Source organism: Pan paniscus, chromosome 3 (assembly GCF_029289425.2).
Source record: "Pan paniscus chromosome 3, NHGRI_mPanPan1-v2.0_pri, whole genome shotgun sequence".
Lineage (NCBI taxonomy): Eukaryota > Metazoa > Chordata > Mammalia > Primates > Hominidae > Pan > Pan paniscus.
Window position 1 is genome coordinate 80232142 of NC_073252.2, and position 27970 is coordinate 80260111.

Genomic DNA, 27970 nt, shown 5'->3' on the forward strand with positions numbered 1-27970 from the left:
CACACACGTAACTATGTGGTGATAGATATGCTTCTTAGCTTGATTGTGGTAGCCATTTCACAAGGTATACATATATCAAACATTATATTACACCCCTTAAATATGTACAATTTTTATTTGTTAAGAATGCTTCAATAAAGCTGGAAAAAAAAGAAAGGGAAATTGAAGTTATGGAGATGCTCAGATTCTGTACGATGGCAGAAATACAACCAAACAAATTCACTGACTTTTTTAAATGGGCCATTGGATGACATTTCTGGTGCTGAAAGCTTATGTTTGTGCATGAGAAACATGCCAGTGTTCAAGAATTTCATGGAAACCTAATTTTCATAATGATACTCCCCTATCCTTGATGATTAATTTCTTAAATTTTCCACTTATAACTGAGAAATTCCATCTAAATTGCCTTTCTTCTTGGAAGCTAATGAATGAAATGCAAAAACATCCTGTGGATGTCTGTGGAGCCCTTCCTCAGGGCAGCTGGGGGCCTTTTGAGTTGAAAGGCTGGTGTTCCTTGCAATGATTTTCCTATCCGGCATCGGTGCACACTCTCTCCTAATTGCACTCCCCATGCAAGTATCTTGTTGCCCTATGAATACCTGATTTAAGAATGACCTGATTAAATAACAAAATCTAAAGTTTATCTTCTTTTGGCTTTACCTGGATTTAGGAGGTCCATAGGTAGTTCTATCGCAGAAGGGAATTCTCAGGATGCAGGTTATCAGGAGAAACACCATGACCAGTATGTGTGGCCTCTGACTTTTATACTTTCCATCTCACTTTGCCTCTGCATTCAGAACTTCTGGAATTGATGGAGAGCCAGATTCATTTTGGCCAAGAAAAAGAAAAATTCTTATTTTTGTAAGAGGTTGTTTTGATATCTTCAGTAATCTAACGGTCAATTCAAATTTCTAAATAAATTTATATCTTATGCCACTCTTCTTCATTGTGGCTAGGATGTATGACATTTGTTTTAAAATCAAATGTTTATAATTCATTCATTATGATATACTCCTGTGTTTTTAATCTTTGGCTCTTATTCTATCATCAAGTATTCCCTTTAGAGGGTTCTTCCTTGCCTTTTTAAAAGTATGAGTTAGGGGAAGTTTTTGTCCATTTTCTATTATGTGATTACAATAGTTTAAAAATAATAATCAGATGAGGCCAGGTGCCATGGTTCATGCCTGTAATCCCAGCAGTTTGGGATGCTGAGGTGGGCAGACCACTTGAGGTCAGGAGTTTAAGACCACCCTGGACAACATGGTGAAACCTCATCTCTACTAAAAATATAAAAATTAGCTGGGCATGATTGCATATACCTGTGATCCCAGCTACTTGGGAGGCTGAGGCAGGAGAAGCACTTGAACCCTGAGGCAGAGGTTGCAGTGAGCTGAGATTGCACCACTGTACTCCAGCCTGGGCAACAGAGCAAGACTTCATCAAAAAAAAAAAAAAAAAAAAAACCTACAAACACAGAAATATTTCAATTCTTACAACTTTTATGCTGTCTAAATAAATGCTAAATGGCCACTGATTCTCTTTATGTGTTGTTTATTTTATTTTATATTGCTATATTGCAGCAGAATTACAATGGACAAGAAAAGAGGAGGAAAAAAACCCAGCTAGATACATTTTATTTTACTTTTGATCTCTGCCTAAAGTTATTCTTATGTTTTACCTGTTGGAACTTTTGTATCATACACATTATAATCCTAACACCTCATGCAGTTCAAACACAGGTCAGCAGGGAGAATAACTAAAACAGTTCTAACAATTTGTAACAGTCCAAATTCTCCTCTTGAAATGTTGACATGATTTAGTGCTTCCTTTTGAAAGGGAATGAGTGCTAAATAATGGTAATGCCTGTTCAAAGATCATTGTACTTTGAATACTTATCCAGTATTTGCCTTGTATCAGAGAACCATCTGTGACCAAATTGATACAGGAACAGGAGAAAGAGCCGCGGTGGCTGACATTACAATCCAACTGGGAGAGCCTCAATGGGACCACTTTACATGAACTTCTAGTAAATGGGTAAGAATGCATTCATAAGAGCTGTGTAGAGTCAGATTACAGAGCAAGAGTTTATCATTGGGCCTTTCTTCCATTTTTTAACTTAAGATAATCCAAATTTGTCATATCAGTAAAGAGTTTCCATAGATTCACTATTGCCTTTACATTTCAACATTGGTTGCTTTTATTTCTTCTTTCTAGACATAGATTTTTTTTCTCTTTTATTCACGATTACAGAAACTTATCATGGCAAGGAGAGAGGAACTTGGGTTCTAATCTTGGATTTCTTTTAATATGTTATTCAAAATAAACCCTCATGTCTGCATTTCCTGCAGATGCTACATAGAACTAGTTAACAGAGGGAATTGAAGTAATGATAACTAAGAAAACTTGGAATGTCTAAGAGAGGAATAGACACAAAAATGAAATTATAATCAAGTTGCCTTCAAAGTACACTTAAGTTTACCCTAAAAAATCATTGCATCTTAAACAGGGTTGCTTCCCTTGTCTATGGGTGGGGTGTAGGAGGAAGATAAATTGAGGAAATTTACACTTAACTAAGTTCTTATTACTTTATAGGCACACAGCTAGATAATCTTATATACACTGACTCATTTAAACCTCATAATAGATTTGTGAACCATGGATGATTATCCAATATTTTACAGCTTGAATATTTAAATAACTTGCTCAAATCTCACAGCCCACAGATGCTAAGTGATAGTGTCTGAACTCTAAATAAATATATCTGACTCTGAAGCTCATAAATGTTGCTACTTCTTAAGAATTTTAAAGAGGAAAACTAAAAATGGACCATTTCCTCTTAAAAAGTTCTTGACATTTTCCTCATAGAACAAACTCTGCAGCCAAATTTCTGAATATTTGTCAATTGAAGTACTTCCTCTAAAACAATGACCTAAATCTTTTAACCAAGTGATTTGTTTCTCCAAACCTGTAATTCCAGAAAAAACCTTTCAGGTCAAGTAAATAAATAAATAAATAAATAACTCATTCTAGATTGGGAGTTGGTAAACTTGGTTCTAGTCCTGGTTTACTAACTACAAGTGTTATCTTATATAACTGCAATTTCCACTAAAAAGTTGGATGAATAGTCTTTGATGACTTTTCCTATTCCTAAGAGCTATGTGTTTTCAATCTAACAAATAACAACTAATTATTAAGTATTTCTTTAATGCCAAGTTCAGTATTAGGCTTTGAGGGGTTGTAGAAGTGAATGAGGGGAAACGAAGGCCCTCATCTCAGGGAACATACACTATATGGGGGTGAAAATAAAGATTATAAATTAGTAAAAATAATTTTAGACTTTGGTAAGTGCTGCAAATAAATTTAGAATAATGTAATAGAGAGTAAGGAAGAGAGGATTTTAGACTGTGGGAGGGTAGAAAGCAAATGAGCTTTTCCTGTATTACATAATTTATTGTATGCAAATAATTACACTTGCCCCTGTATAAATTTAGCAAGAAATGAAAATACAGTAAATCTTCAGAAAGGAATGTGGAAATTATATATTTAGGGTTGGATTTTTTTTTCAATCTGAGAGATCTAGGATTCTAAGTACATCATAGTATTTTTGAAAGTCCCAATATGGATTTTTATTGTCCTTTTTCATTTACATTGAGGTTGTAATGTAAATGTTTCAGGGTTGGAAGAGAACTTAGTGATTAAAATTTCTACCCCAAACTGAATTATCTTGTGCCATCACATTGAAAGATCCTTTAACAGGGACCATGTTCTTGCATTCAAAGTTGAATTTAGATTTTAGAAAATTCTTTTCCTGAACCCACAATTCTTGTAAATTGCACCTACTAGTTCTGATCATGTCATCTAAAGTTATATGAAACAAATTTAAGCTACTTTTCCTCTTGTCAACTTCTCATATAGCAGAAATTTAACCTTGGGAGTCTTGGTAAGACTCCTTTCCAGTCTAAATATTCCATTTCTTAATCTGTTCTTCAAATTTCTGAAGTCATATTTTACTCATCTTGGAGTATTTCTCAACTTGTTTTGAGCACACACCACTTTGTATAAGCATAAAAATCTGACATGCTGCCTCCGCACCACTGATTCTAAAAAGTACTCCCATCTCCCCTTGAGAACTGTAGTTTGAATTTGCGTTGTGGTGGTTCCACCAGCCAAAATGATGTGGGAAATTTTGTTAAAATAGTTTCTTTTCCCACAAATGTGAAATTAAATTATGATGACATTAAATAAACTAAAAAAAGAAGTATATATATTCCATATACTCCTGCCTACAACATGATTAATATCTGACCACACTCCTGCCTTGAGAATTCCTGCACCAAGAGGAATGTGCTTTCCTGTGGTAACACAGGAAATGCTCAGAGAATGTGATTTCTGGTGGTAACAGTTGGAGCTGTCTTGTATTTCACTGGTAAAGTGTTTGAATTGAACAAGAAATATGTAACTTAATGTTATACCATTTTATGTTTCCAAATCCAGGCAGTCTTGTCAGAGCAGAAGTAAAATTTCTCTTCTGTGTACTAAACAAGGTGAGAGAATTAGAGGTGTGGCAATGGGATATGAACTTAATTGAACTGGATTGGCTCAGGGGAAGAGTGATCGCTTGTAAGTGACAGCAAAGAGCTAAGCATTTAGCAAGGTTTGGCATCAACTCACAAACTGTGTCTTCTGCTCCTTGGTAGACTGTGGGCGCCGCCCTGCTGCCCGAATGAACAAAAGGATCCTTGGAGGTCGGACGAGTCGCCCTGGAAGGTGGCCATGGCAGTGTTCTCTGCAGAGTGAACCCAGTGGACATATCTGTGGCTGTGTCCTCATTGCCAAGAAGTGGGTTCTGACAGTTGCCCACTGCTTCGAGGGGTAAGCTGCACCTTTCCTTTTTTCCTTTGCCTGGATTTGATCACTTTGTCACTCGGGAATTCTCCGTGGCATATGTAACTCCATGAAGCCACATCCAGGCAAAAGCCACAGCTAATCTACTTCCCAGGCCTTTATCTTCCTAAAGTTTTCTATCCTTGATGTTGCCATCTAATATGTGGGCTGCTCATTTGTTGGAAATGGCTGCATATTGCTTCCAATTTTTGTCCTAAGGAGGGAGAGAGAGAAAGAAGTTTAGAAGACTGACTCTATGCTACTATTAGTCTCTTTTCTAGACCTCTTAAATATATCACATATACAATAACTTAAACAGAAGTGATTTATTTGGATACTACAATGAGGTTTGGATGCAGGCACAACTGGTGAGTAGTTTGGGAAGCAGAGTTAAAGGTATAATGTGTGTAATATGTGTGCTATTCAGAGAGTGTGTGTGTGTATATATATATGTGTATATATATATATATATATATATATATATATATATATATATATATATAAAGAGAGAGAGGTTATGTTTTGCCATTTTATGTTTCCAAATCTAGGCAGCCTTGTCATAGCAGAAGTGAGATTTCTCTTCTGTGTGCTGAACAAGGTGAGAAAATTAGAGGGGTAGCAATGGGATATGAACTTAATTGAACTGGATTGGCTCAGAGGAAGAGTGATCACTTGAGCCCATCCAAACCAAACCAAACCAAAACACAGACAAAACAATGATGACAAACAAAGGTTTGTTTTGACATAATTGGCTTATGTGATTCTGGAGGCTTGGTGAATCCAAAACCTGATGAGGTAGGTGGCAGGCAGGAAGATCGGGCAAGAGTTGCAGTTCAATCTGCTGGCAGAATTCCTTCTTGCTGGAGAGGTCAGTCCTTGTTCTATTCAACCCCATCAAAAAGTGGGCGAAGGAGATGAACAGACACTTCTCAAAAGAAGACATTTATGCAGCCAAAAAACACATGAAAAAATGCTCATCATCACTGGCCATCAGAGAAATGCAAATCAAAACCACAATGAGATACCATCTCACACCAGTTAGAATGGTAATCATTAAAAAGTCAGGAAAGAACAGGTGCTGGAGAGGATGTGGAGAAATAGGAACACTTTTACACTGTTGGTGGGACTGTAAACTAGTTCAACCATTGTGTAAGTCAGTGTGGCGATTCCTCAGGGATCTAGAACTAGAAATACCATTTGACCCAGCCATCCTATTACTGGGTATATACCCCAAAGGACTATAAATCATGCTGCTATAAAGACACATGCACACGTATGTTTATTGCGGCATTATTCACAATAGCAAAGACTTGGAACCAACCCAAATGTCCAACAATGATAGACTGGATTAAGAAAATGTGGCACATACACACCATGGAACACTATGCAGCCATAAAAAATGATGAGTTCATGTCCTTTGTAGGGACATGGATGAAATTGGAAATCATCATTCTCAGTAAACTATCGCAAGAACAAAAAACCAAACACCGCATATTCTCACTCATAGGTGGGAATTGAACAATGAGATCACATGGACACAGGAAGGGGAATATCACACTCTGGGGACTGTTGCGGGGTGGGGGGAGGGGGGAGGGATAGCATTGGGAGATATACCTAATGTTAGATGACGAGTTAGTGGGTGCAGCGCACCAGCATGGCACATGTATACGTATGTAACTAACCTGCACAATGTGCACATGTACCCTAAAACTGAAAGTATAAAAAAAAAAAAAAGGCCGGGCGCGGTGGCTCACGCCTGTAATCCTAGCACTTTGGGAGGCCGAGACGGGCGGATCACGAGGTCAGGAGATCGAGACCATCTTGGCTAACACGGTGAAACCCCGTTTCTACTAAAAATACAAAAAATTAGCCGGGTGTGTTGGCGGGCGCCTGTAGTCCCAGCTACTTGGGAGGCTGAGGCAGGAGAATGGCATGAACCTGGGAGGCGGAGCTTGCAGGGAGCCGAGATCGCGCCACTGCACTCCAACCTGGGAGACACAGCGAGACTCCGTCTCAAAAAAAAAAAAAAAAAAAAAAAAAAAAAGATTTTTATCTGAATGGGTAAGGCCCATCCACATCATGGAGTGTCATCGGCTTTACTCAAAGTCCGCTGATTTAAATATTAATCTCATAAAAAAAAAACACCCTCACAGAAACATATAGAATAATGTTTGGCCAAATATTTGGGTGCTGTGGCCCAGCCAAATTGATACATAAAATTAACCACCACAATATGCCTAAAGAGAGCAGAAGAATAAAACTAAGGGAAAACCTACCCCAAACTGACGAACATCACTGCAGAATCTCTTCCAGCTATCTGTTGCTATGTAATTTGTAGCAAAACAAAACAAAACAAACAAAACCAAACATAAACAAAACAATAACAACAAACAAAAACTCAGACATTTATTATGCTCACTGAAGATTCAGGCAAAGTGTAGTTGGCATAATTTGTCTCTGCTCTGTGATTTCTGGGGCCTCAGCTAGAAGATTCCAAAGCTAGGGAGAGGCTGGCACCATCTGAAGTCTGACAGTAGATGCTGCCTGTTGGCTGGGGCCTCAGTTCCTCTCTGTATGAGACTCACTTCATGGTGGCTGGCATCCTCCAAAGCAAGCTTCCCAAAAAGGAAGCCAGGAAGAAGCTGTATTACCTTTTTTGACTCAGCATCCAAAAGCACAAAATGTTGCTTCTCCTATGTGGTTGCCCAGAGCCATCAGTTACAGGCCCCACCTGATTCAAAGGGAAGAAACACAGACCTCCCACATCAAAGGACTTGAGGACAGGTTTTGAAAACCACCATACTAGCCATTTTATTGTATTTATTTTTAGTAATTTTACTTTATTTAAATGAAGTAATATTAAATAATAGCAAAAATTCAAGGCAAAAAATAATCCACAGGTCTATTACTTAATTAAATGGATACTTTTCATTTGATCTGATTAGTTTCTAGGAAGAAAATGCAATTTCATTTTTTGCCTATTTGCCTGTTATTATTTTGTCTTAGCTTAGCCAATTATTGTGTGACCACTGGCCAGTTCAGTAACTTCTATGGACCACAGTTTTCTGTTATGTGAAATTAAAGAAATAATAATCCCTACCTCACAGAGTTGGTGCGGGCAGGAAGTGAAACAGTCTATGTAGAGCTTTAAGAACTATGCCTGGCATCAACCAGTAAGACACCGAAAGGTAAACTTTTCTTTTAAAAAAACTATTGCTAAAATCATGCATTCTGCATTTTCCCTTAGCATTATGGCATGAGTATTTTTGCATTTTGCTAGCACTATTCTCCCACACTCATTTACCTTAATTCCTGATCATCCTTAAGGTAACCCCTGTTAGTGCATTATGAATATTCTCCCACAACCATAAACACCTATCTTTTTCACAAGCCGTCATTGTTTACTTTTACAATTTGGAATAACACTCTATAATTCCGTTTGTTAGTTGCTTTTCTCATGTAGCAATATATCATGGACATCTCTCCAGGTCAACTGATGCAGCTCTAACTCATTTTTTTTAAGGCCAAATAATATTCTATCTATAGATTTACTATAACTTTTAAAATTATTCCCCACTTGATGGACATTTGGTTTAGTTCCAGTTTGCTGCCATTTTAACAATACTGCAATAAATGTTCTTAAAGAAAGCTACTCACCTATTAGTACTCTTGTTTGTAGAGGATACAGTTCCAGCACATACCTGTAGTTTCATTAAGGAAGTTACACAGATGGATACATGTTTTGTTCTCTAAGGGGCTAATCTAGTGAGGAGACAGACATTTAAACAAGTAATTAGATTACAGTGTGATAGTGATTATAAAATGGAAATGTGTATATCCAGTTATTTGATTGCTATTTTGGGGGAAATAAAACATTAAAAAAATCTAACTAGCACCTTCGCTTGAGAGCTTTTAATGTGTAAGATCCAGAATTATTGGAAGAGTCTGCATAGTATGTCAAAAAACACACCGGAGTGTTATTGCTTTAGAAGGGGCCAGATGTTTCCAGATGTCTTTTGCAGACCTAATTTGTAACTCCATGGTAATAAGAAGGTTATACTAGCAAGAGTACATTCATCAAGAGATGATTAGCTAAATGAATCCAACAGTTTTTTTTCAGGGAACAGCACTCTTTATGTGCTAGTTAATCGAGGTTCATATCCCACTTTTGTTATTTCCACATGTGGTATCCAAGTTTCCTCTTGCACTGACAGATCTGTAAAGTTCAGGAGAAATCTTGCAATAGAGAAGAAATATGTGCTTATAATTAAAGGCATGTACATAATATTAAAGGCCTTGGTAAGTTTCATGAAACACTAAATTTAACAAAACTGTGAAGAGAGGCCTAGTCTATCCAGAAGAAGTTAGAAAATGCCCCACTTTAAACAAGCTTTTGCTTGAATGTGGGCTAATAACCCTGATTCTATTTTATAACATCTCCAGGGGAGCTGCAAACTTTTGGGAACTTCTAATTGTATGCCATACTCCCTTTTGGAGCTATCAATTACAGCAATTAATGGGATTTACTTCATATCCTGATCCCATACTTTGACAAGGCCTAGAGTGACCCATTGGTAGGTATCCTCAGCCTGTCTCTTTTTTAATTATATTTATGGGAAAAAGACAAGTTTGTTTTGCTCTGCTATGAAGAGGTAGATAAAAATCCCAAATGAAAATTTAAAATCATGAGATGGTTGACCAGATCAAGCCCCATATGTCCTAGTGACAATTCGCTTTCAAAAGTTCTAAGGAAGAAAGGTTTTGACTTTCATGGGTAATTTAGCAAGCAATTTTCCTGCTTTCTTCCACTTCTGAAAGACTTAAGAATGAACTTCCTAGGCTGGCACACAGCTAGTAATGGTCAGAAACATCTGATTCCTCTCCAGGAAACCCAGGTGAAAAACTGTCCTCCTACTATATGACCACAATCCATACTCCTGCCATGTCACCCATGTCTTGATTCCCTTCACACCAGCTCTTCAATCCAACAAGATTTTTGGTTGGTGGCTGCACTTACTGCCCTAGTATCTCAGTCCAAAGAGTCTCCTTCTTGCCTCCTTTCTTTTTCTTTCTTTCTTTTTTTTTTTTGTGAGACAGAGTCTCGCTCTGTGCCCAAGCTAGAGTGCAGCCGCGCGATCTTGGCTCACTGCAAGCTCCGCCTCCTGGGTTCATGCCATTCTCCTGCCTCAGCCTCCCGAGTAGCTGGGACTGCAGGTGCCCACCACCATGCCCGGCTAATTTTTTGTATTTTTAGTAAAGACGGGGTTTCACCATGTTAGCCAGGATGGTCTCGATCTCCTGACCTTGTGATCCGCCCTCCTCGGCCTCCCAAAGTGCTGGGATTACAGGCGTGAGCCACTGCGCCCAGCCCTCGCCTCCTTTCCTTCCCTCAACTTACCTCGTTCCCTGGGTTCATCACTTCTCACTTCAGTCTTTTCACTAGGACCTTGGACTTCTTCCTCCCTAGATTTTTCCAACACACTGGGCAGACCTCCAAAGTCAAGATCACATTTTTCCTTTCCTTTCCCTTCCTTTCCCTTCCCTTCCCTTTCCTTTCCTTTTTTTTTTTTTTTTGATGGAGTTTCACTCCTGTTGCCCAAGCTGGAGTGAAGTGGCATGATCTCGTCTCACTGCAACCTCTGCCTCCCGAGTTCAAGCCATTCTCCTGCCTCAGCCTCCCAAGTAGCTGGGATTACAGGTGCCCGCCACCATGCTCAGCTAATTTTGTATTTTTAGTAGAGACGGGATTTCACCATGTTGGTCAGGCTGGTCTCGAACTCCTGACCTCAAGTCATCCACCCACTTCGGCCTCCCAAAGTACTGGGATTACAGGCATGAGCCACTGTGCTCAGGCCACATTTTCTAATCCTATGTCTATGCTCTTCAGGACTGAGGGAGAGCACTACTGAAGAATGCAGATTACTGCCATGCCTGACTTTCAACATCAGTTGGACCCTTAATATTACTCAATAATCTTCCACCTATTTCTAAACATCTCCCTCTCCTATTCCCAAGAATAAAATCTTTGTTCTTGCTTGCTCACCTGCCCTGCTCTGGCAGTCTTTTAATGCACTGAGAAAAGGAAGTGAGAAGTTTGGTTTGACTTTTTATTACTGAGCTCATGCTGTGTCCTTCTGCCTACATCTTTATCTTCTAGGAGTGCATGAACTGTGCCAGTCACTCACAATTTGTTTTTCTATTCCATCTACTCTAAGGATTTGGCCTATTCCCATCAATAGTAATGTCCACGAAAAGAAAAATTTTCCATTTTAGCTCCATACCTCCCATGGGGTGCTGTTTCTCAGCATCACTGGGGAGTGAGCAAGTGTGGCTTTAAAAATCCCTAGGTGACTCTGACCTTACCTCATACTCCCCACTGCCCTGCCCTCTATGGAAATGTTTTCCGTCACCCTCTCCTCTCCACTGGAAAACGTCTGGGTCTAGGATATAGCTAGCAGGTGGCCTAACGTGCAATCCCATTGTTTTGGGGGGGGCTTTCAGAAACTTGGAGCTGTCTCGTTTTAAATTGTTGTGGTTACTTGCCTGTGTCTTTCAGTCTTGTCACTCCCTAGTCATGTATGTTGCATCTGCACCTGAACACCTGACCCACTTTGGAGAATATCATACACCTGTCTGCTAACTGAGGTCACATAAAATATATGATCATAAACCCCAAATGAGCATCTAACACAATCAGACACTTTCAATATACTTCCACAGTAAAGTCACTTTTCTACTCTGATTGTGAATAGACAACTATTTGACAGCTTATTCTCTGTCTCCAAATCTTTGTCATCCTTTACTGATCTCACCTTATACTTCATGAATAAAATAGATGCCATCATGTCTTTCACCTTGTCTCACCCCCAATTCCAACAAATCACCTGCCTCTTTGGCCACATTCACTGCTTTCCCTTGAATATGGTGGAGGACATGTCTTTGCTCCCATTTTAAAACAAGCATATCCCCTTTCATGTTTTCAAAGACTTTACTCCTAAAGTTATCATTTTTATTTTGCATCATTAATTTATCTTTTTTTGTTGGATCACTCCCTTCAGCAACCATGCCATGTCTTAATATCACAAACTTGAGCCCCATTCTTTTGAATTCATATCCCTCTTCATCTGTTGCTCCATTCCGGCCACTGTTCACAGAAAAATTCCTAAAAGAGTTTCCTACAGTCACTGTCTACACCTCTCCATGTCCCACATTCTCTTCAACCCACTCTGGTTGTGTTCTTATCAAGATCATTACAGAAGTGACACTTGTTAAAATCTCTAATGACTTCCATCTTGCAGTCCAATGATGTATTTTCAGTTTTCAACCCACTGGAACCCTCTCCAGTATTTTATCACTACATCCTCCTTGAAATACTTTCATTTTCTTCTAAAATAACACAAAAACTCCTTGTTTTCTTCATATGTCAGAGACTAACTCTTTTTCTCTTTTTTCAGCTCATTTTTAGGCTACTGAATGCTTTACTTCCTAGGGACCAAATTCTTGGCTTTCTTGTATGTCTACACTCACTCATCTCATCACGTGGTTTATATACCTGTCCTGATTTGAACAAATACTTGTTCATATTTGAAAAATATGAATATAAAGTATGTGAGTATTAATATGAATATACTTGAATATCAAATATATGAAATATTTCTTCATAACTTTTAAATTTATATCTCCAGCCCAGCCCAGATTTCCACCCAATCACCACAACCCACCAACTTCACATGAATACATTTAACTGTGAAGATAAGATGTTCATTTGAACATGTAATAAACATCTTACTTTACGTGACCTAAACAAATCTATTGATTTCTCACTTCTCCCACTGAGCAAATAATTGTTGCTTCACAAACTTCCCCCATCTCAGTAAAAGGCATCATCCATCGGTTCGCTAATATACCAAACCTAGGAGTCATCCTTAATTCTTCTCACATTTACTTTATCAGTAAATCCTGTAGAATCTTCTTCCAAAAAAGTGGAAGCCAAGCATCTCTCCCATCCTAATGCTATAATCCTACTCCAAGCCACCATCATCTCACTTCTGGACTATTTATTTCCTAGGGCTGCCATAACAAAGTATCACAAGCTGGGTGATTTGAACCATACAGTTCCGGAGGCTAGAAGTTCAGGATCAAGGTACTGGCAGGGTTTCTTCCTTCTGAGTGCTATGAGAGAGAATGCCTGTTGCCTAGATCCCGGTGGTTTCCTGGCAATTTTTGGTATTCCTTGGCCTGTAGAAGCAGGACCCTAATGTCTGCCTTCCTCTTCAGACAGTGTTCTCCTTGTGTGCCTGCCAGCATTATACTGGATGTGGATTAGTCATATTGGATTCAAGCCCATCCTAATGAGGTCATTTTAACTTGATTACCTCCATAAAGTCCCTATTTCCTAATAAAGTTATAATATACTAGGAGTTACAACTTCAACATATAGATTTTAGAGGGACACGACCAATCCATAATGACTACTGAAACAGTTTCCTATTTGGCTTTTTTTGACTACTCTCTTGTTCCCTTATTACCTATTATCCACACAGTAAGATAGTGAACTTTCTAAAATGTAAATCACACCATGTCACTCCCCTGCTTAAAACCCTACATTGGCTTCCCATTATAACAAGAATAAAATCTTTTCATTGGAGCCTATTAAGATCTAGTCCCAGCACTTTGACTGCGTCTCCTTCTAGTCTCCCATCACTCACTGGGCTCCAACCATGCTAGCTTTCATTCAGCTCCTGAAATCCTCCAAGCTCATTCCTGCCTCAGGACTTTTGTATTTGCTGTTTCTGCAGTTGGGAATACTTTCATAGAGTCATAAAACTACTTCCTTTTCAGTGTTCAAGTCTCTATTTGAGTGTCACTTTCTCAAAGACCTTCCCTAACCAACCTAGCCAAAGTGATTGCCCCGTCAAATCTTCTATTACATTACCATAAATATATATTTTTTACTTCTAAGTGCCCGAGATAATCTTATTTGTTTATGTACTTTTTTTTTTACTATCTAGTTTAGTGGAATGAAAACTCTATGAAGACATGAACTCCATCTGCCTTCCTCACTCTTGAGTTTTTATTTCTTTCAGCATGGCATACAGCAGCCACTCAGTAAATACTTGTTAGTTGACAAGTCAGCCTCTTCTTGGTGTTTCTTAGTAATCATATCTGTAGTCATTTCAGTATGTAGGGCTGTAATTTGTCTCAAACTAGAAATGTTAACTCTTCTACAGAGAATCAGTGATCTCACCAGCTCCTCCCATGCCTTGGACCGCACATCAATTCACCATTTCCAATGTATTAAGCACCTGTATGTTTTCATCACATAGATTAATCATCTGGGTATTGTCTGAAGATTATTCTCCTTGAATATAGAAATTGGAGGTAAAGGGCCGAGTATGGTGGCTCACGCCTCTAATCCCAGCACTTTGGGAGGCTGAGGCGGGTGGATCACCTGAGGTCAGGAGTTCGAGACCAGCCTGGCTAAAATATGGTGAAACCGCATCTCTACTGAAAATAGAAAAAATTAGCCAGGCATGGTGGTGGGCGCCTGTAATCCAAGCTACTCTGGAGGCTGAGGCAGGCGAATCACTTGAACCCAGGATGTGGAGGTGGTTGCAGTGAGCTGAGATCATGCCATTGCACTCCAGCCTGGGCAACAAGAGCGAAACTCTGTCTCAAAACAACAACAACAAAAAAAGAAATTGGGGGTAAAGTAAGCTTCAAATCATTCTGCTTTGTCTTACTTATCTACAAACATTTAAATTATCTACTACAGACAACAATTTTCCTCTTTTCTTGTTCTATTTTGCACATCATTTTGCCAAGAAGCCATTTTTATTTTTCCCACTTTGTTTCTTTTTAGACAAAGCCCTGCTCATTCAATAAGTAAGACTTTTGGACAATTACTTTGATTTCTTTTTTTTTTTATTATACTTTAAGTTGTAGGGTACATGTGCACATTGTGCAGGTTAGTTACATACGTGTACATGTGCCATGCTGGTGCGCTGCACCCACTAACTCATAATCTAGCATTAGGTATATCTCCCAATGCTATCCCTCCCCCCTCCCCCCACCCCACAACAGTCCCCAGAGTGTGATGTTCCCCTTCCTGTGTCCATGTGATCTCATTGTTCAATTCTCACCTATGAGTGAGAATATGCGGTGTTTGGTTTTTTGTTCTTGCGATAGTTTACTGAGAATGATGATTTCCAATTTCATCCATGTCCCTACAAAGGACATGAACTCATCAATTGTTATGGCTGCATAGTATTCCATGGTGTATATGTGCCACATTTTCTTAATCCAGTCTATCATTGTTGGACATTTGGGTTGGTTCCAAGTCTTTGCTATTGTGAATAATGCCGCAATTACTTTGATTTCATGCCTTTCTTTTATGATAGACTTCAAAGCTCTGAGTTTTTTTTCTTTTTTTGAGATGGAGTCTCGCTCTGTTGCTCAGGCTGGAGTGCAATGGCACGGTCTCAGCTCACTGAAACCTCCGCCTCCTAGGTTCAAGTGATTCTCCTGCCTCAGCCTCCCAAGTAGCTGGGGCTACAGGCACGTGCCACCACACTCGGCTAATTTTTGCATTTTTAGTAGACATGGGGTTTCACTATGTTGGCCAGTCTGGTCTCATACTCCTGACCTTGTGATCTGCCCGCTTTAGCCTCCCAAAGTGCTGGGATTACAGGTGTAAGCCACTGCACTCGCGTGCTCTGAGATCTTTATGTAGTCACATTTACTGTTCAACTGATTCTTCATTTTCTTACATACTGCAATTATTTGTGATGGTAGTATCAGAATTTGGCACTTAAACTCTCCCAACTTTGTTGAGCCATGACTGCTTTAAGAATCTCTGGACATATTTTCATAGCTTTTTCCCCCTGAAACATTCTGAAACTTGATTCTTGAAGGTCTAGAATATGCATGTGACTAAACCCTTCTCTTGCATTTTTTGGAACCTAGCATAATAGAATTGTTCATTTCCTGTAATTTTATCACTGACGGCTAGCTTTCTATCATATTTGAGGGATACATTCAGGAAAGAGCACACATCTTCCTGCTATCTGTCACCTTATGACTCACAAGAGTCTCCGTCCATCCTACATGCTTTCCCTCCTGTGCCCAGTACCTAAATCCTTTTTGATGCCTGCGGACCCTTGTCTTTGTTTCAGAGAAGTTTAGTTGTAAGGATGTGGTGTAGCAGGTTCAAAGGACCAGCAAGTTAGTCTGTTACCATCACTTGCTGTCTCTGTGACTTTAGATGAGTTGCTCATCTCCTCTGAGTCACTGATTTCTCTTCTCTAAAATGGAACAATGAATCCCTATTTACATCTCACAGTTGGTGTGAGGATCATTTGGAATAAAGTGTGTAGAAACACTTGGAAAACTATTGAGATTGTATACTAATGAGACATCCAGGCTGCCAATCTAGTTTGCTTGTTGTATCCATTTTTAAATTTTTAGGTAGCATTTAAAACCACAGATACTTTGCATAAAATCCAGAACTTTGGCTTTCCTTAGATAATTGGAAGGTCAGATTCCACTGAGCATTCCAACATGACAACAATTTTCTGGAGCTGAGAGGCGAATGGCCCTCAGGATGGGCAGGGCTTGTGGTGTGACACAGTCTGTACTTACTGAATTTACCCCAGCCACTTCATATATTTACTTCGAAGTCTCTATTCTAAAGTCTATTCACCAGGTTTATAGCTGAAATCTACCAAAGGTACAAAGAGGAGCTGGTACCATATCTAGAATAAAACTTCAGGCCAATATCCCTGATAAACATTGATGTCGAAATCCTCAATAAAATACTGGCAAACCAAATCCAGCAGCACATCAAAAAGCTTTTCTACCACGATCAAGTCAGCTTCATCCCCAGGATGCAATGCTAGTTCAATACAAAAAGAACTAGGCAAAACCACATGATTATCTCAATAGACACACAAAAGGCCTTTGATAAAATTCAACATCCCTTCATATTAAAAAACTCTCAATAAACTAGGGATTGAAGGAACATCCCTTAAATAATAACAGCCACTTATGACAAACTCACAGCCAATATCATGCGGAATAGGCAAAAACTGGAAGCATTCCCCTTGGAAACCGCACAAGACAAGGATGCCCTCTCTTACCACTCCTATTCAACACAATATTGGAAGTTTTGTCCAGGGCAATCAGCCAAGAGAAAGAAAGAAAGGATATTCAAATAGGAAGAGAGGAAATCAAATTATCTTTGTTTGCAGATGACATGATCCTATATCTAGAAAACCCCATTGTCTTGACCCAAAAGCTTCTTAAACTGATAAGCAACTTTAGCAAAGTCTCAGGATACAAAATCAATGTGCAAAAATTGCTAGCATTTTTATACACCACAACAGGCAAGCACAGAGCCAAATCATGAATGAACTCCCATTCACAATTGCTACAAACAGAATAAAATACCTAAGAATACAGCTAACAAGGGAAGTGAAGACCTCTTCAAGGAGAACTACAAACTGCTGTTTAAGGAAATCAGAGAGGACACAAACAAATGGAAAAAAATTCCATGCTCATGGATAGGAAGAATCAATATTGTGAAAATGGCCATACTGCTCAAAGTAATTTATAGATTCAATGTTATTTCCATTAAACTGCCATTGACATTCTTCACAGAATTAGAAAAAACTATTTTAAAATTCATATGAAACCAAAAAAGAGCCCATATAGCAAAGACAATCCTAAGCAAAAAGAACAAAGCTAGAGGCATCACCCTACCCGACTTCAAACTATACTACAAGACTACAGTAACCAAAACAGCATGGTACTACTGTACAAGAACAGACACATAGACCAATGGAACAGAATAGAGAACCCAGAAATAAGGCCACACACCTACAACCGTCTGATCTTCCACAAACATGACAAAAACAAGCAATGGGGAAAAGATTTCCTATTTAATAAATGGTGCTGGGACAACTGGCTAGCCATATGCAGAAATTTGAAACTGGACCCCTTCCTTACACCTTATACAAAAATTAACTCAAGATGGATTAAAGACTTAGATGTAAAACCCGAAACTACAAAAACCCTAGAAGAAAACCTAGGGAATACCATTCAGGACATAGGCACAGGGAAAGATTACATGACAAAAATATTGAAAGCAATTGCAACGAAAGGAAAAATTGACAAATGGGATCCAATTAAACTAAACAGTTTCTGCACAGCAAAAGAAGCTATCATCATATTGAATAGACAACCTACAGAATGAGAAAAATAATTGCAATTTATTTATCTGACAAAGGTTTAGTATCTAGAGTCTATAAGGAACTTAAATTTACAAGAAAAAAAAACAACCCCATTAAAAAGTGGGCAAAGGACATGAACAGACACTTCTCAAAAGAAGACATTCATGTGGCCAATAAACATACGAGAAAAAGCTCAACATCACTGATCATTACAGAAATGTAAATCGAAACCACAATGAGATACCATTTCACACCAGTCAGAATGGCAATTATTAAAAAGCCAAGAAACAACAGATGCTGGCAAGACTGTGAAGAAAAAGGGATGCTTTTACACCATTGGTGGGAGTGTAAATTAATTCAACCATTGTGGAAGATAGTGTGGCAATTTCTCAAAGATCTAGAAGCAAAAATACCATTTGACCCAGCAATCCCATTACTGGGTATATACCCAAAGGAATATAAGTCATTCTATTATGAAGATACATCATGCATATGTTCATTGCAGCACTATTCACAATAGCAATGACATAGAATCAACCCAAATGCCCATCGATGATAGACTGGATAAAGAAAATGTGGTACATATACACCGTGGAATCCTATGCAGCCATAAAATGGAATGAGATCATGTCACTTGCAGGGACACGGATGAAGCTGGAAGGCTTATCCTCAGCAAACTAACACAGGAACAGAAAATCAAATACCATATGTTCTCACTGATAAGTGGGAGCTGAATGATGAGAACACATGGACACATAGTGGGAGATAACACACACTGGGGCCTGTTGGGGGTAGCGGTGGGTGAGGAAGAGCATCATGGAGAATAGCTAATGGATGCTGGGCTTAACACCTAGGTGATGGGTTGATCTGTGCAGCAAACCACCACGGCACACGTTTACCTATGTAACAAACCTGCACTTCCTGCACATGTATCCCGGAACTTAAAATAACAGTTGAAGAAAAAAAAATCCGTTTACCTTGCCTGTTACAGATAATTTTTTAAAAATACCAAGGATAGCCGGGTGCAGTGGCTCACACCTATAATCCCGGCACTTTGGAAGGCCGAAGTGGGTGGATCACCTGAGGTCAGGAGTTCAAGACCAGATTGGCCAACATGGTGAAACCCTGTCTCTACTAAAAATACAAAAATTAGCCAGGCATGGTGGCGGGTGCCTGTAATCCCAGCTACTTAGGAGGCTGAGGCAGGAGAATCGCTTGAACCTCTGAGGCAAAGGTTGCAGTGAGCTGAGATTGCGCCATTGCACTTCAGCCTGGGTGACAAGAGTGAAACTCCATCTCAAAAAAAAAAAAAATAATAAAAATGAAATGCCAAGGACAGAGCACAATATTAAAAGTAAGAGATTCCTAAGATTTGTAGAACAGCAATGATGCCATAGTGTGGTATTTCTTTATTTAGTGCAGATTTGGTAACCTTCAGATGATCTCCAAATCACCACTTAGCTATGCTATTTCTGGAGTAAGTCTTGTAAAATAGATACATTTCTATCATAGTTGTTAATTATAATATTAACTTTATTAAACAGGAAAAATATTAAATATAAGATATTCTAAGCAAAGTCAGAGAGGGTGAGAGAAGGGAAATTTTTCACTCCTAAGAAAAGATAAAGATAGAAATCTTTAAATTTGACTAGCTGAATTGAGTGAAAAATTTCATGTCTAAACTAGAGCTGAGTGTGGCAAATTGCAAACCAAAGAGACTGATTTTTGCCTCCAGAGACATTGTGCCTGCAATTCTGTATAAATTCCTCTGGATGCTATAGTGTGTCTGACATATGTAAGTGGCTGAGTTTTTTTTTTTTTTCTCTAGAGTTAATAATTGAAGAATTGTAAGTTGAAATCATACAAGCTCAATATTGTCTATGAAGTACATTTATTATTAAAACAATAGTGTAAACATGAAGCAAATTAGACTCTAAATGTGATTTCAAGGAATAAAATACTAACCACAGTGAGGACAAAGAAGAATAAGGTGTTTTAACATCTTCCTCAGTTGTTTTCCCTGGGATTGGTGGATTCTCACCTGGCTTCACCTTGGCCTGCTTCCTTCCTCTCACAGTCTGAAGTTCTTTGCACAAACTTCTTTAAGGATGTGCCAGCTCTCCTTGCTGCTGCTTTGAGGCTTGACAGCCAAATGGCAAGTAATTCCCTTTAAACTGAAGATTTTCAGCTGCTATACTTGGCTTTCTTTTCTTGGTAGCCTAATTTAGCTCTTTTTTTTTTCTTTGGCGATGGAGTTTTGCTCTTGTCGCCCAGGCTGGAGTGCAATGGCCGATCTCAGCTCACTGCAGCCTCCAGCTCCCAGGTTCAAGTGATTCTTTTGCCTCAGCCTCCTGAGTAGCTGGGGTTACAGGTGCCTGCCATCACACCTAGCTAATTTTTGTATTTTTTGTAGAAACGGGGTTTTGCCATGCTGGTCAGGCTGGCCTTGAACTCCTGACCTCAGGTGAGTTGCCCGCCTCAGCCTCCCAAAGTGCTGTTATTACAGGTGTGAACCACCGCACCTGGCCATAATTTAATGGTTTTTACTAAAATAGTCATACGATCAGAGTCTGTTTCCATGTGTTTCTCCAATGGTACTTTTTTTTTTCTTTTTTTTGAGATGGAGTCTAGCCCTGTAGCCCAGGCTGGAGTGCAGTGGCATGATCTTGGCTCACTGCAACCTCCGCTTCCAGGGTTTAAGTGATTCTCCTGCCTCAGCCTCTTGAGTAGCTGGGACTATAGGTGCACGCCACCACATCTGGTTAATTCGTACTTTAGAACTGATACTAAACTCATGTGGCATTCATGTAGCCTGAAATTGTCCTCCTTCTTTTTGCTTCTACCCAGACACAGGGCTGTCTTTGCCATTACTCCTGACTCCTTCTTTTTAGCACTTGCTTAATGTAACAATCACCATGTATGTACATCTCCTTCACCCCAGGAGACTCTTTCAAACAACAGGTTGGGTTTTTTCTTGTTCTGTTTTTGGTTTCTGCCATACCCGGGGTGACAGGAGGGAAGACATCAAAAGAGACATTATTTTTCACAATATACTCATAACAAAAAGAAGAAAAGAACACTGTCATCACTGAATACAAAAAATTATGTGAATTTCCTGTGTACATTTTTTTTCTTTTGGTGGAATTTTTTTTTTTTTTTTTGAGGTGGAGTCTCACTCTGTTGCCCAGGCTGGAGTGCAGTAGCGCCATCTCGGCTCACTGCAAGTTCTGCCTCCCGGGTTCACGCCATTCTCCTGCCTCAGCCTCCCGAATAGCTGGGACTACAGGCACCCGCCACCATGCCCGGCTAATTTTTTGTATTTTTAGTAGAGACGGGGTTTCACCGCATTAGCCAGGATGGTCTCGGTCTCCTGACCTCATGATCCGCCTGTCTATACCATAAGGCCAATAGCTTATGTAACAAGAGACTACTGGGTACAAATTAATGTTTAGCAGTTTTATTGACACTAATTTTTTATAATTAGAATTACATTAATCTCAATACAGTAATTAAGTCCAGAATTTTGATGTTATTCAATTTTGTTACAAATAATTTGGAATGTTCGATTACTCAAAATACTGCTTATGGTTTAAGCATGTGGATGAATGTTTTTCACAGCCAAAACTTAGTAACGCTATTCAAGGGCAAGAAGCTATTAAGTAGTCAGAAATTTGAAATAAATTATTGCTTGATTTCAGGTATCTGAAACAATAGAATCACAAATACATATTGAACTTCTCAGATGGTAATGCACTTATTACTGTGGAGTGAAAAAGGAAGGAACGAGAGAAAGAAGAAAGGAGAGAAGGGGGAGGAAGGGAAGGAAGAAATAAGGATAAGAAAGAAGGAAAAAAGGAAAGGAAGAAAGAAGTAAGAGAAAGAAGGAAAAAAGGAAAGAAAAAGAAAGGAAGGAAGGAGGGAAGAAAGGAAGGAGGGAAAGAAGGTAGGAAGGAAGGAAGGATAAGAAAAGCATGTTCTTTTAGTGACAGCTTTATTTAATGAAAAATAATTCTTCTGGTCTGGGCTTGGTGGCTTACACCTGCAATCCTAGCACTTTGGGAGGCCCAAGGCGGGAGGATTGCTTGAGCTCAGGAGTTCAAGACCAGCTTGGGCAACACAGCAAAACCTTATCTCTACTAAAATTCCAAAAAAAAATTAGTCAGATATGGTGGTGTGTGTCTGTAGTCTCAGCTACTTGGTGGGGGGCTGAGGCCAGTGGATCCCTTGAGCCTGGGAGGTTGAGACTGCAGTGAGCTATCATCATGCCACTGCACTCCAACCTGGGTGACAGAGCGAGACCCTGACTCAAGAAAAGAAAAAAAAAGAAATTATTCTGTAACATTATCTTGTAATGCTCATGTGATAGTACTACCTGCATTTTAATCTAATTGTTTATTTAATTGTCTACCTTCACTCAATTACAATGTTTGTATAGGCAGGGAATCATGCTTTTCTTGCTTATTCTTGTAATCCCTAACACAATGCTTGGCATAGAGAAAATTGCTATATATCTCTATCTCTCTATTCACTGAATGATGTCTGTTCCTCTGATATCCCTGAAATTACTATTTGTTTAATGGAAAAAGGACAACATGCATGACTATATAGAGGGGGTCTGTTAGTAGAGTCTGCCCCAAGTATCCAACAATACTAAAAACCAAGTGAGTGCCTACCTTGGCTCCTCCTTCCTAACTCCCTTGAAATCTCAGCCTTTCGAATCTTTGCCATGCTGATGGTAAAGAAAGGCGTGCCAAGAAAAGAAGGGTTGTGGGTGGGGTTTTGCCTAAGATTCCCTAGAGAGCTCTTAAAAATACAGACTCCCAGGCCCCAGTCCATGAGCTTCTGTTTAGATTGATATGGGGTGATGCCCAGAGAATCACTATTTTAAAGGCTCCCAGAGGATTCAGTGTTCAGCCTGGGTTGAAAAACAATTGGTCTAGCTGGTCAAATCAACCTACTTTAGTTGATTTGATCACAAGCTCCCAAGCAGGAACAGTGGTAGTGTGGCTGACTCACATTACCAGAGTATAAGGAAATGCCCACAATTAAAGCTCTACCCTTGCCCCAACACTGTGGTCCAATAAATGTCCACATTTTTGATCCTGACCACTCTGGTGAAGGAGAGACTGGGAGTGAAGGAAGGGATGGAGGGAGTGATGAAGAACAGACCTTGACTTTGTGGTTAGAGTCAAAAACATTCATTGAGCCATCATTAAATAGGTACTTGTTGAGGACCTACTGTAGGCCAGGTACCAAGCCCTGTGAATAAAGCAGTGAAAAAGACCAGCCAAATCCCTGCCTTCACAGAGATAACTATATTCTAGGGGCCAAGACAGAGAATAGACAAATGGTTATATCAATGTCATTGATATCAATGGATAGTATGAGAAGAAAAGTAAAGCAGTGTCAAGTAGAGTGAAGGGGGCAGAGTAAGGGTGAGACAGGTTGGCTGGGGAAACAGCTCTGAGCAGATGATGTTTGAGTTGAGACCTGGATGAAGAGAAGGAGTAATGGTAGGACCCATGTGAGAGCTGGGGGAACATCAAGGGAAATAGCTCCTGAGTGGAGGATGCTCTTGGCATGTTCAAAATTAGCAAGAAAGTCTTTGGGTTGAGAATGAGCATATGGTGTAGGGCCTCAGAGGCCAGGGATAGGAGTCTAGGATTTGTCTCAAGTGTGATACAAAGCTTTTGGAGAATAGTGAGCAGAAGATGGATTGATCTAATTTTATTTTTAAAATATTGCTCTGACTAATATAGAGGATATAGTCAATATATATCCTGATAGTAAGGAAAATGGACTACAGGGACTAAGATTAGAAGAAGGACCATGATTTGGGAGGCCATTGCATGGTCCATGTAGTTCAGAGTAGCTTAGATTAGGATTATAGCCATGGAGGAGGGAGAAACAGTAAGATGTGGGATATATTTGAAAGCAGGATTGGCAAAGACTTGCTGATGCATTCGGTGTTGGGTGTAAGAAAAGGAGAAGATTCACCTGGGTTGATTATAGTATTAAGTTCCTGTAAACTGAATCCTGAATTCTTAAATACTGTGGCATACATGGTGAGCCCTCAATAAATGTTGGCTGAAACATCCAACTGAGAGTGTTAAATAGACCATTGAACATTAAGTTTGCAGCTCAGGGAAAGGATAGAGCTGGAGATATACATTTGGGGTCACCAGGGTATGGTGGGATTTAAAACCATTGGACTAGATGAAATCAAGGGAGTATGGAGTGAGAATAGACAGCTGAGAGTGAAATTCCAGAGCATTTCAACATGGAGACTGAGAGCCAAAGAGGAGAACCCAGAAGAAAAGACTGAGAGGGAAAGGTCCATGAGATTGGAAGAAATTTTGGAGCATGGCAAGACCTGGAAGCCAAGTGAAGAAAGTGTTTTAAGGCGGGAATCGACTAAAATATTGTTGACAAGTATTCAAAAACAGTGGAGTATAAGAATGACCATTGGAGGTTGTGGGTGACCTTTTTAAGCCCTGAGCTGGAAATCTGTGGGAGGTTCCCCTGGCATTTCTTCAAGTCACTTGCTCTTTCTTGGAGGAATATCTTAGTCTTGGCTTCCTCTTCTTCTTTTTCACTTTTCCTCTTGCTCCTCTCTCTTCTTCATAGCTTTTCATTATCTTGCTCATTCTGTGAAGCAAGTAACTAACTCTGCCTGCCTTTAAAACTGAAGAAGTTTTATGTTAAAGACTAGCCCCATTCAGGAATCATGAGCTATGCTTTCTGCAACAATAATACTTATTTGCTAATCACTCAGGCTATTATATAAATGCCACTTATATGAATACATTGAGAGGTGGGCATGAAAATGGCCATTATTTACATAAATAAAATGTTTTAAAATTACATGTGAATTTCACATGATAAACTAGAGTTTAAGATGCCAATAGCTCTTGAATTATAATTTTAGGAGAGAGAATGCTGCAGTTTGGAAAGTGGTGCTTGGCATCAACAATCTAGACCATCCATCAGTGTTCATGCAGACACGCTTTGTGAAGACCATCATCCTGCATCCCCGCTACAGTCGAGCAGTGGTGGACTATGACATCAGCATCGTTGAGCTGAGTGAAGACATCAATGAGACTGGCTACGTCCGGCCTGTCTGCTTGCCCAACCCGGAGCAGTGGCTAGAGCCTGACACGTATTGCTATATCACAGGCTGGGGCCACATGGGCAATAAAAGTAAGCCAGTGTATTAGTCCATTCTCATGCTGCTATAAGCACATACCTGAGATTGGGTAATTTATAAAGGAAAGAAGTTTAATTGATTCACAGTTCTGCAGGGATGGGGAGGCCTCAGGAAACCTACAATCATGGCAGAAGGGGAAGCAAACATGTTCTTCTTCACATGGTAGCAGCAAGGAGAAGTACTGAGCAAAAGGGGGAAAAGCCCCTTATAAAACCATCAGACCTCGTGAGAACTCACTATCAAGAGGGTAACTGCCCCCCATGTTTCAATTACCTCCCACCAGATCCCTCCCATTACACGTGGAGATTATGGGAACTACAATTCAAGATGAGATTTGGGTGGGAACACAGCCAAACCATATCAGCCAGGATCTTCAGGAGCCTGAGAAACATTGTGTTCCTCAGTTGGGAGGCTGAGGTGGGAGGATTTCTTGAGCCTGGAAGGTGGAGGCTGCAGTAAGCCAAGATCTCACCACTGCCTGGGTAACAGAATGAGACCCAGTACCCAGACCCAAAAGCTAGGTAGCTTTTGGCCATAATTTCCCATTTTCTCTTACAAAAATATAGCCACAAATGGTAAATACTTAGCGATGTGTCACACTTCATCTGCTGTGCAAATCATAGACATTAATAATGAGCCATGGCATTTAAATTGGCCAAGCTCAGATGCAATCTCAAAAATCCCTCTCCACACTTCAGAATCTCTCTCCAGGAGCTACTATTAATGTTTTGGAGCTTCCTTGTGGCAGGAGGAGACCTGTCACTGAACTGTGCTTTGGACTCTCTCTATCTGCCTGCAGATAGCCCAATGATAGAGACAGTCACTGGGAATCTCTGCAGTCAAGCTGCATGGTCATATTTCCAATTCTATGTTATGATTTGGTCTTATCAACATCTGTAATACAAACTATAAGTCCTTCAAGAAAGTACATTGATTTGCTATTTGACTATTTAAATTGATTAAAATAGTTTGGCTCTGTAGATGACTTAACATATAAAACACATAGAAATTTAAAATGTGTACTCTGTATTTACTCTAAACCCCTACAATGGACTCTCTCATTCAGTTTGACCTAATTTAGAAATAATAATTGTTTGTTTGTTTGTTTTTGAGACGGAGTCTCACTCTGTCACCCAGGCTGGAATACAGTGGCACAATCTCGGCTCACTGCAACCTCCACCTCCCAGGTTCAAGTGATTCTCCTGCCTCACCCTCCCGAGTAGGGATTACAGACATGTGCCATGACGCCTGGCTAATTTTTTTTTTTTTTGTATTTTTAGTGAGACGGGGTTTCACCACGTTGGCCAAGCTAGTTTCAAACTCCTGACCTCAGGTGATCCACCCACCTGAAACTTAAAAAAAAAAAAACTAAGTGCTGCCTACTCTGTCCATATCAAGTATAATGCCATGGCTTTCAAGAATAATAATGTATATTGGCATTCTGTTATTGGCCTTAGAAATTGTATATTTGAAGGAATTTTTTCTTAAAATTTAGTCAGATAAGGTTTGACTTACGTTGAGTTTCTTTTCTATTTCATCAATTACAGAATAGAAAGGAAATTCAATAGGCAGAAGTCAATGACTTTTTCAAAAAAACTCACATGTAACAATTTTGAAGGCAATGTTAGACATGCTGTCACCATTCCTATGCATCTGTTTTTTTTCAAAGCTATGATTAATTCTGTAATTTAAGAGCAGACTATGCTTGATATTGTTTCTGCTTATATTCCTCCTACAATATCCATATTGAACTCAGAGCAATAGTGCAACATAATGCACACTCCACACATGTAGTATAGCATGAATTGAGCCCAGGAGTTCAAGACCAGCCTGGGCAACATGGTGGAACTCTGTCTCTACAAAAAAAAAATTAGCTTGGCATGGGGGTGTGTGCCTGTAGTCCCAGCTACTTGGGAGGCTGAGGTGGGAGGATTTCTTGAGCCTGGAAGGTAGAGGCTGCAGTGAGCCAAGGATTTCTTGAGCCAAGGTGGAGGCTGCAGTGAGCAAGTGACCACTGCCTGGGTGACAGAATGAGACCCTGTCTCAAAAAAAAAAAAAAAAAAAAAAAGCAAAGATCTGCTGAATTCAGTCAGAAAGACCTGACTGATCTGACTGTATAACTTTCAAGCTTACTATAAAATGGAAAAAAAATAGCAACTACCTAACTCACAGGAGTATTGTAAAGATTAAAGGCAATGAGACCCACTAGTGCCCAATAAATGTTAGCTATTGTTCTTATTCTTTTGACAACCTGTGAAACATCCACTGTCTGCATCACATTGATTTTCCTAAAAATGGCTCTTTCTTCCAATAAGGTACCCAGTAGTGCTTCACCATCACTGTTTAAAAGAAGAACAGTGTGTATAATTTTGCAGAATGGCTAAACAGTGAAAGATTCATGCTGTCTTGCTTCAAGAAATCCATTGTCATTCTTCAAGAACTTTTAAGCAAGATGGAATTCACATATTCTCTCTGTCAATACCAAGGGATGGCTTTGTGCTTTTCGATATCTCTCTGTCATATCCTCTAGGATTAGAGGTTCTTACATCAAGTAATGGCTGCTGGGGCACATATTGAGGCATATTCTTTTCATCAAGAATAGGACAACCCTTCCCTGTTAGATTAAACAGGTTTTCTCTACTTTAGCAGA

The 27970-nt window shown here is 39.5% G+C and overlaps 1 protein-coding gene across 1 annotated transcript in view; it reads left to right on the plus strand.

The window, feature by feature from the left end:
• CORIN (corin, serine peptidase) overlaps nucleotides 1-27970 on the plus strand; it is a 242760-nt gene that overhangs the window by 209267 nt on the left and 5523 nt on the right. Inside the window, exons 17-20 of the mRNA XM_003816014.6 lie at nucleotides 1918-2034; nucleotides 4495-4544; nucleotides 4698-4872; nucleotides 25042-25313. Of these exons, the coding sequence (XP_003816062.5) occupies nucleotides 1918-2034; nucleotides 4495-4544; nucleotides 4698-4872; nucleotides 25042-25313 (614 nt within the window). The remainder of the gene's footprint in view (nucleotides 1-1917; nucleotides 2035-4494; nucleotides 4545-4697; nucleotides 4873-25041; nucleotides 25314-27970) is intronic.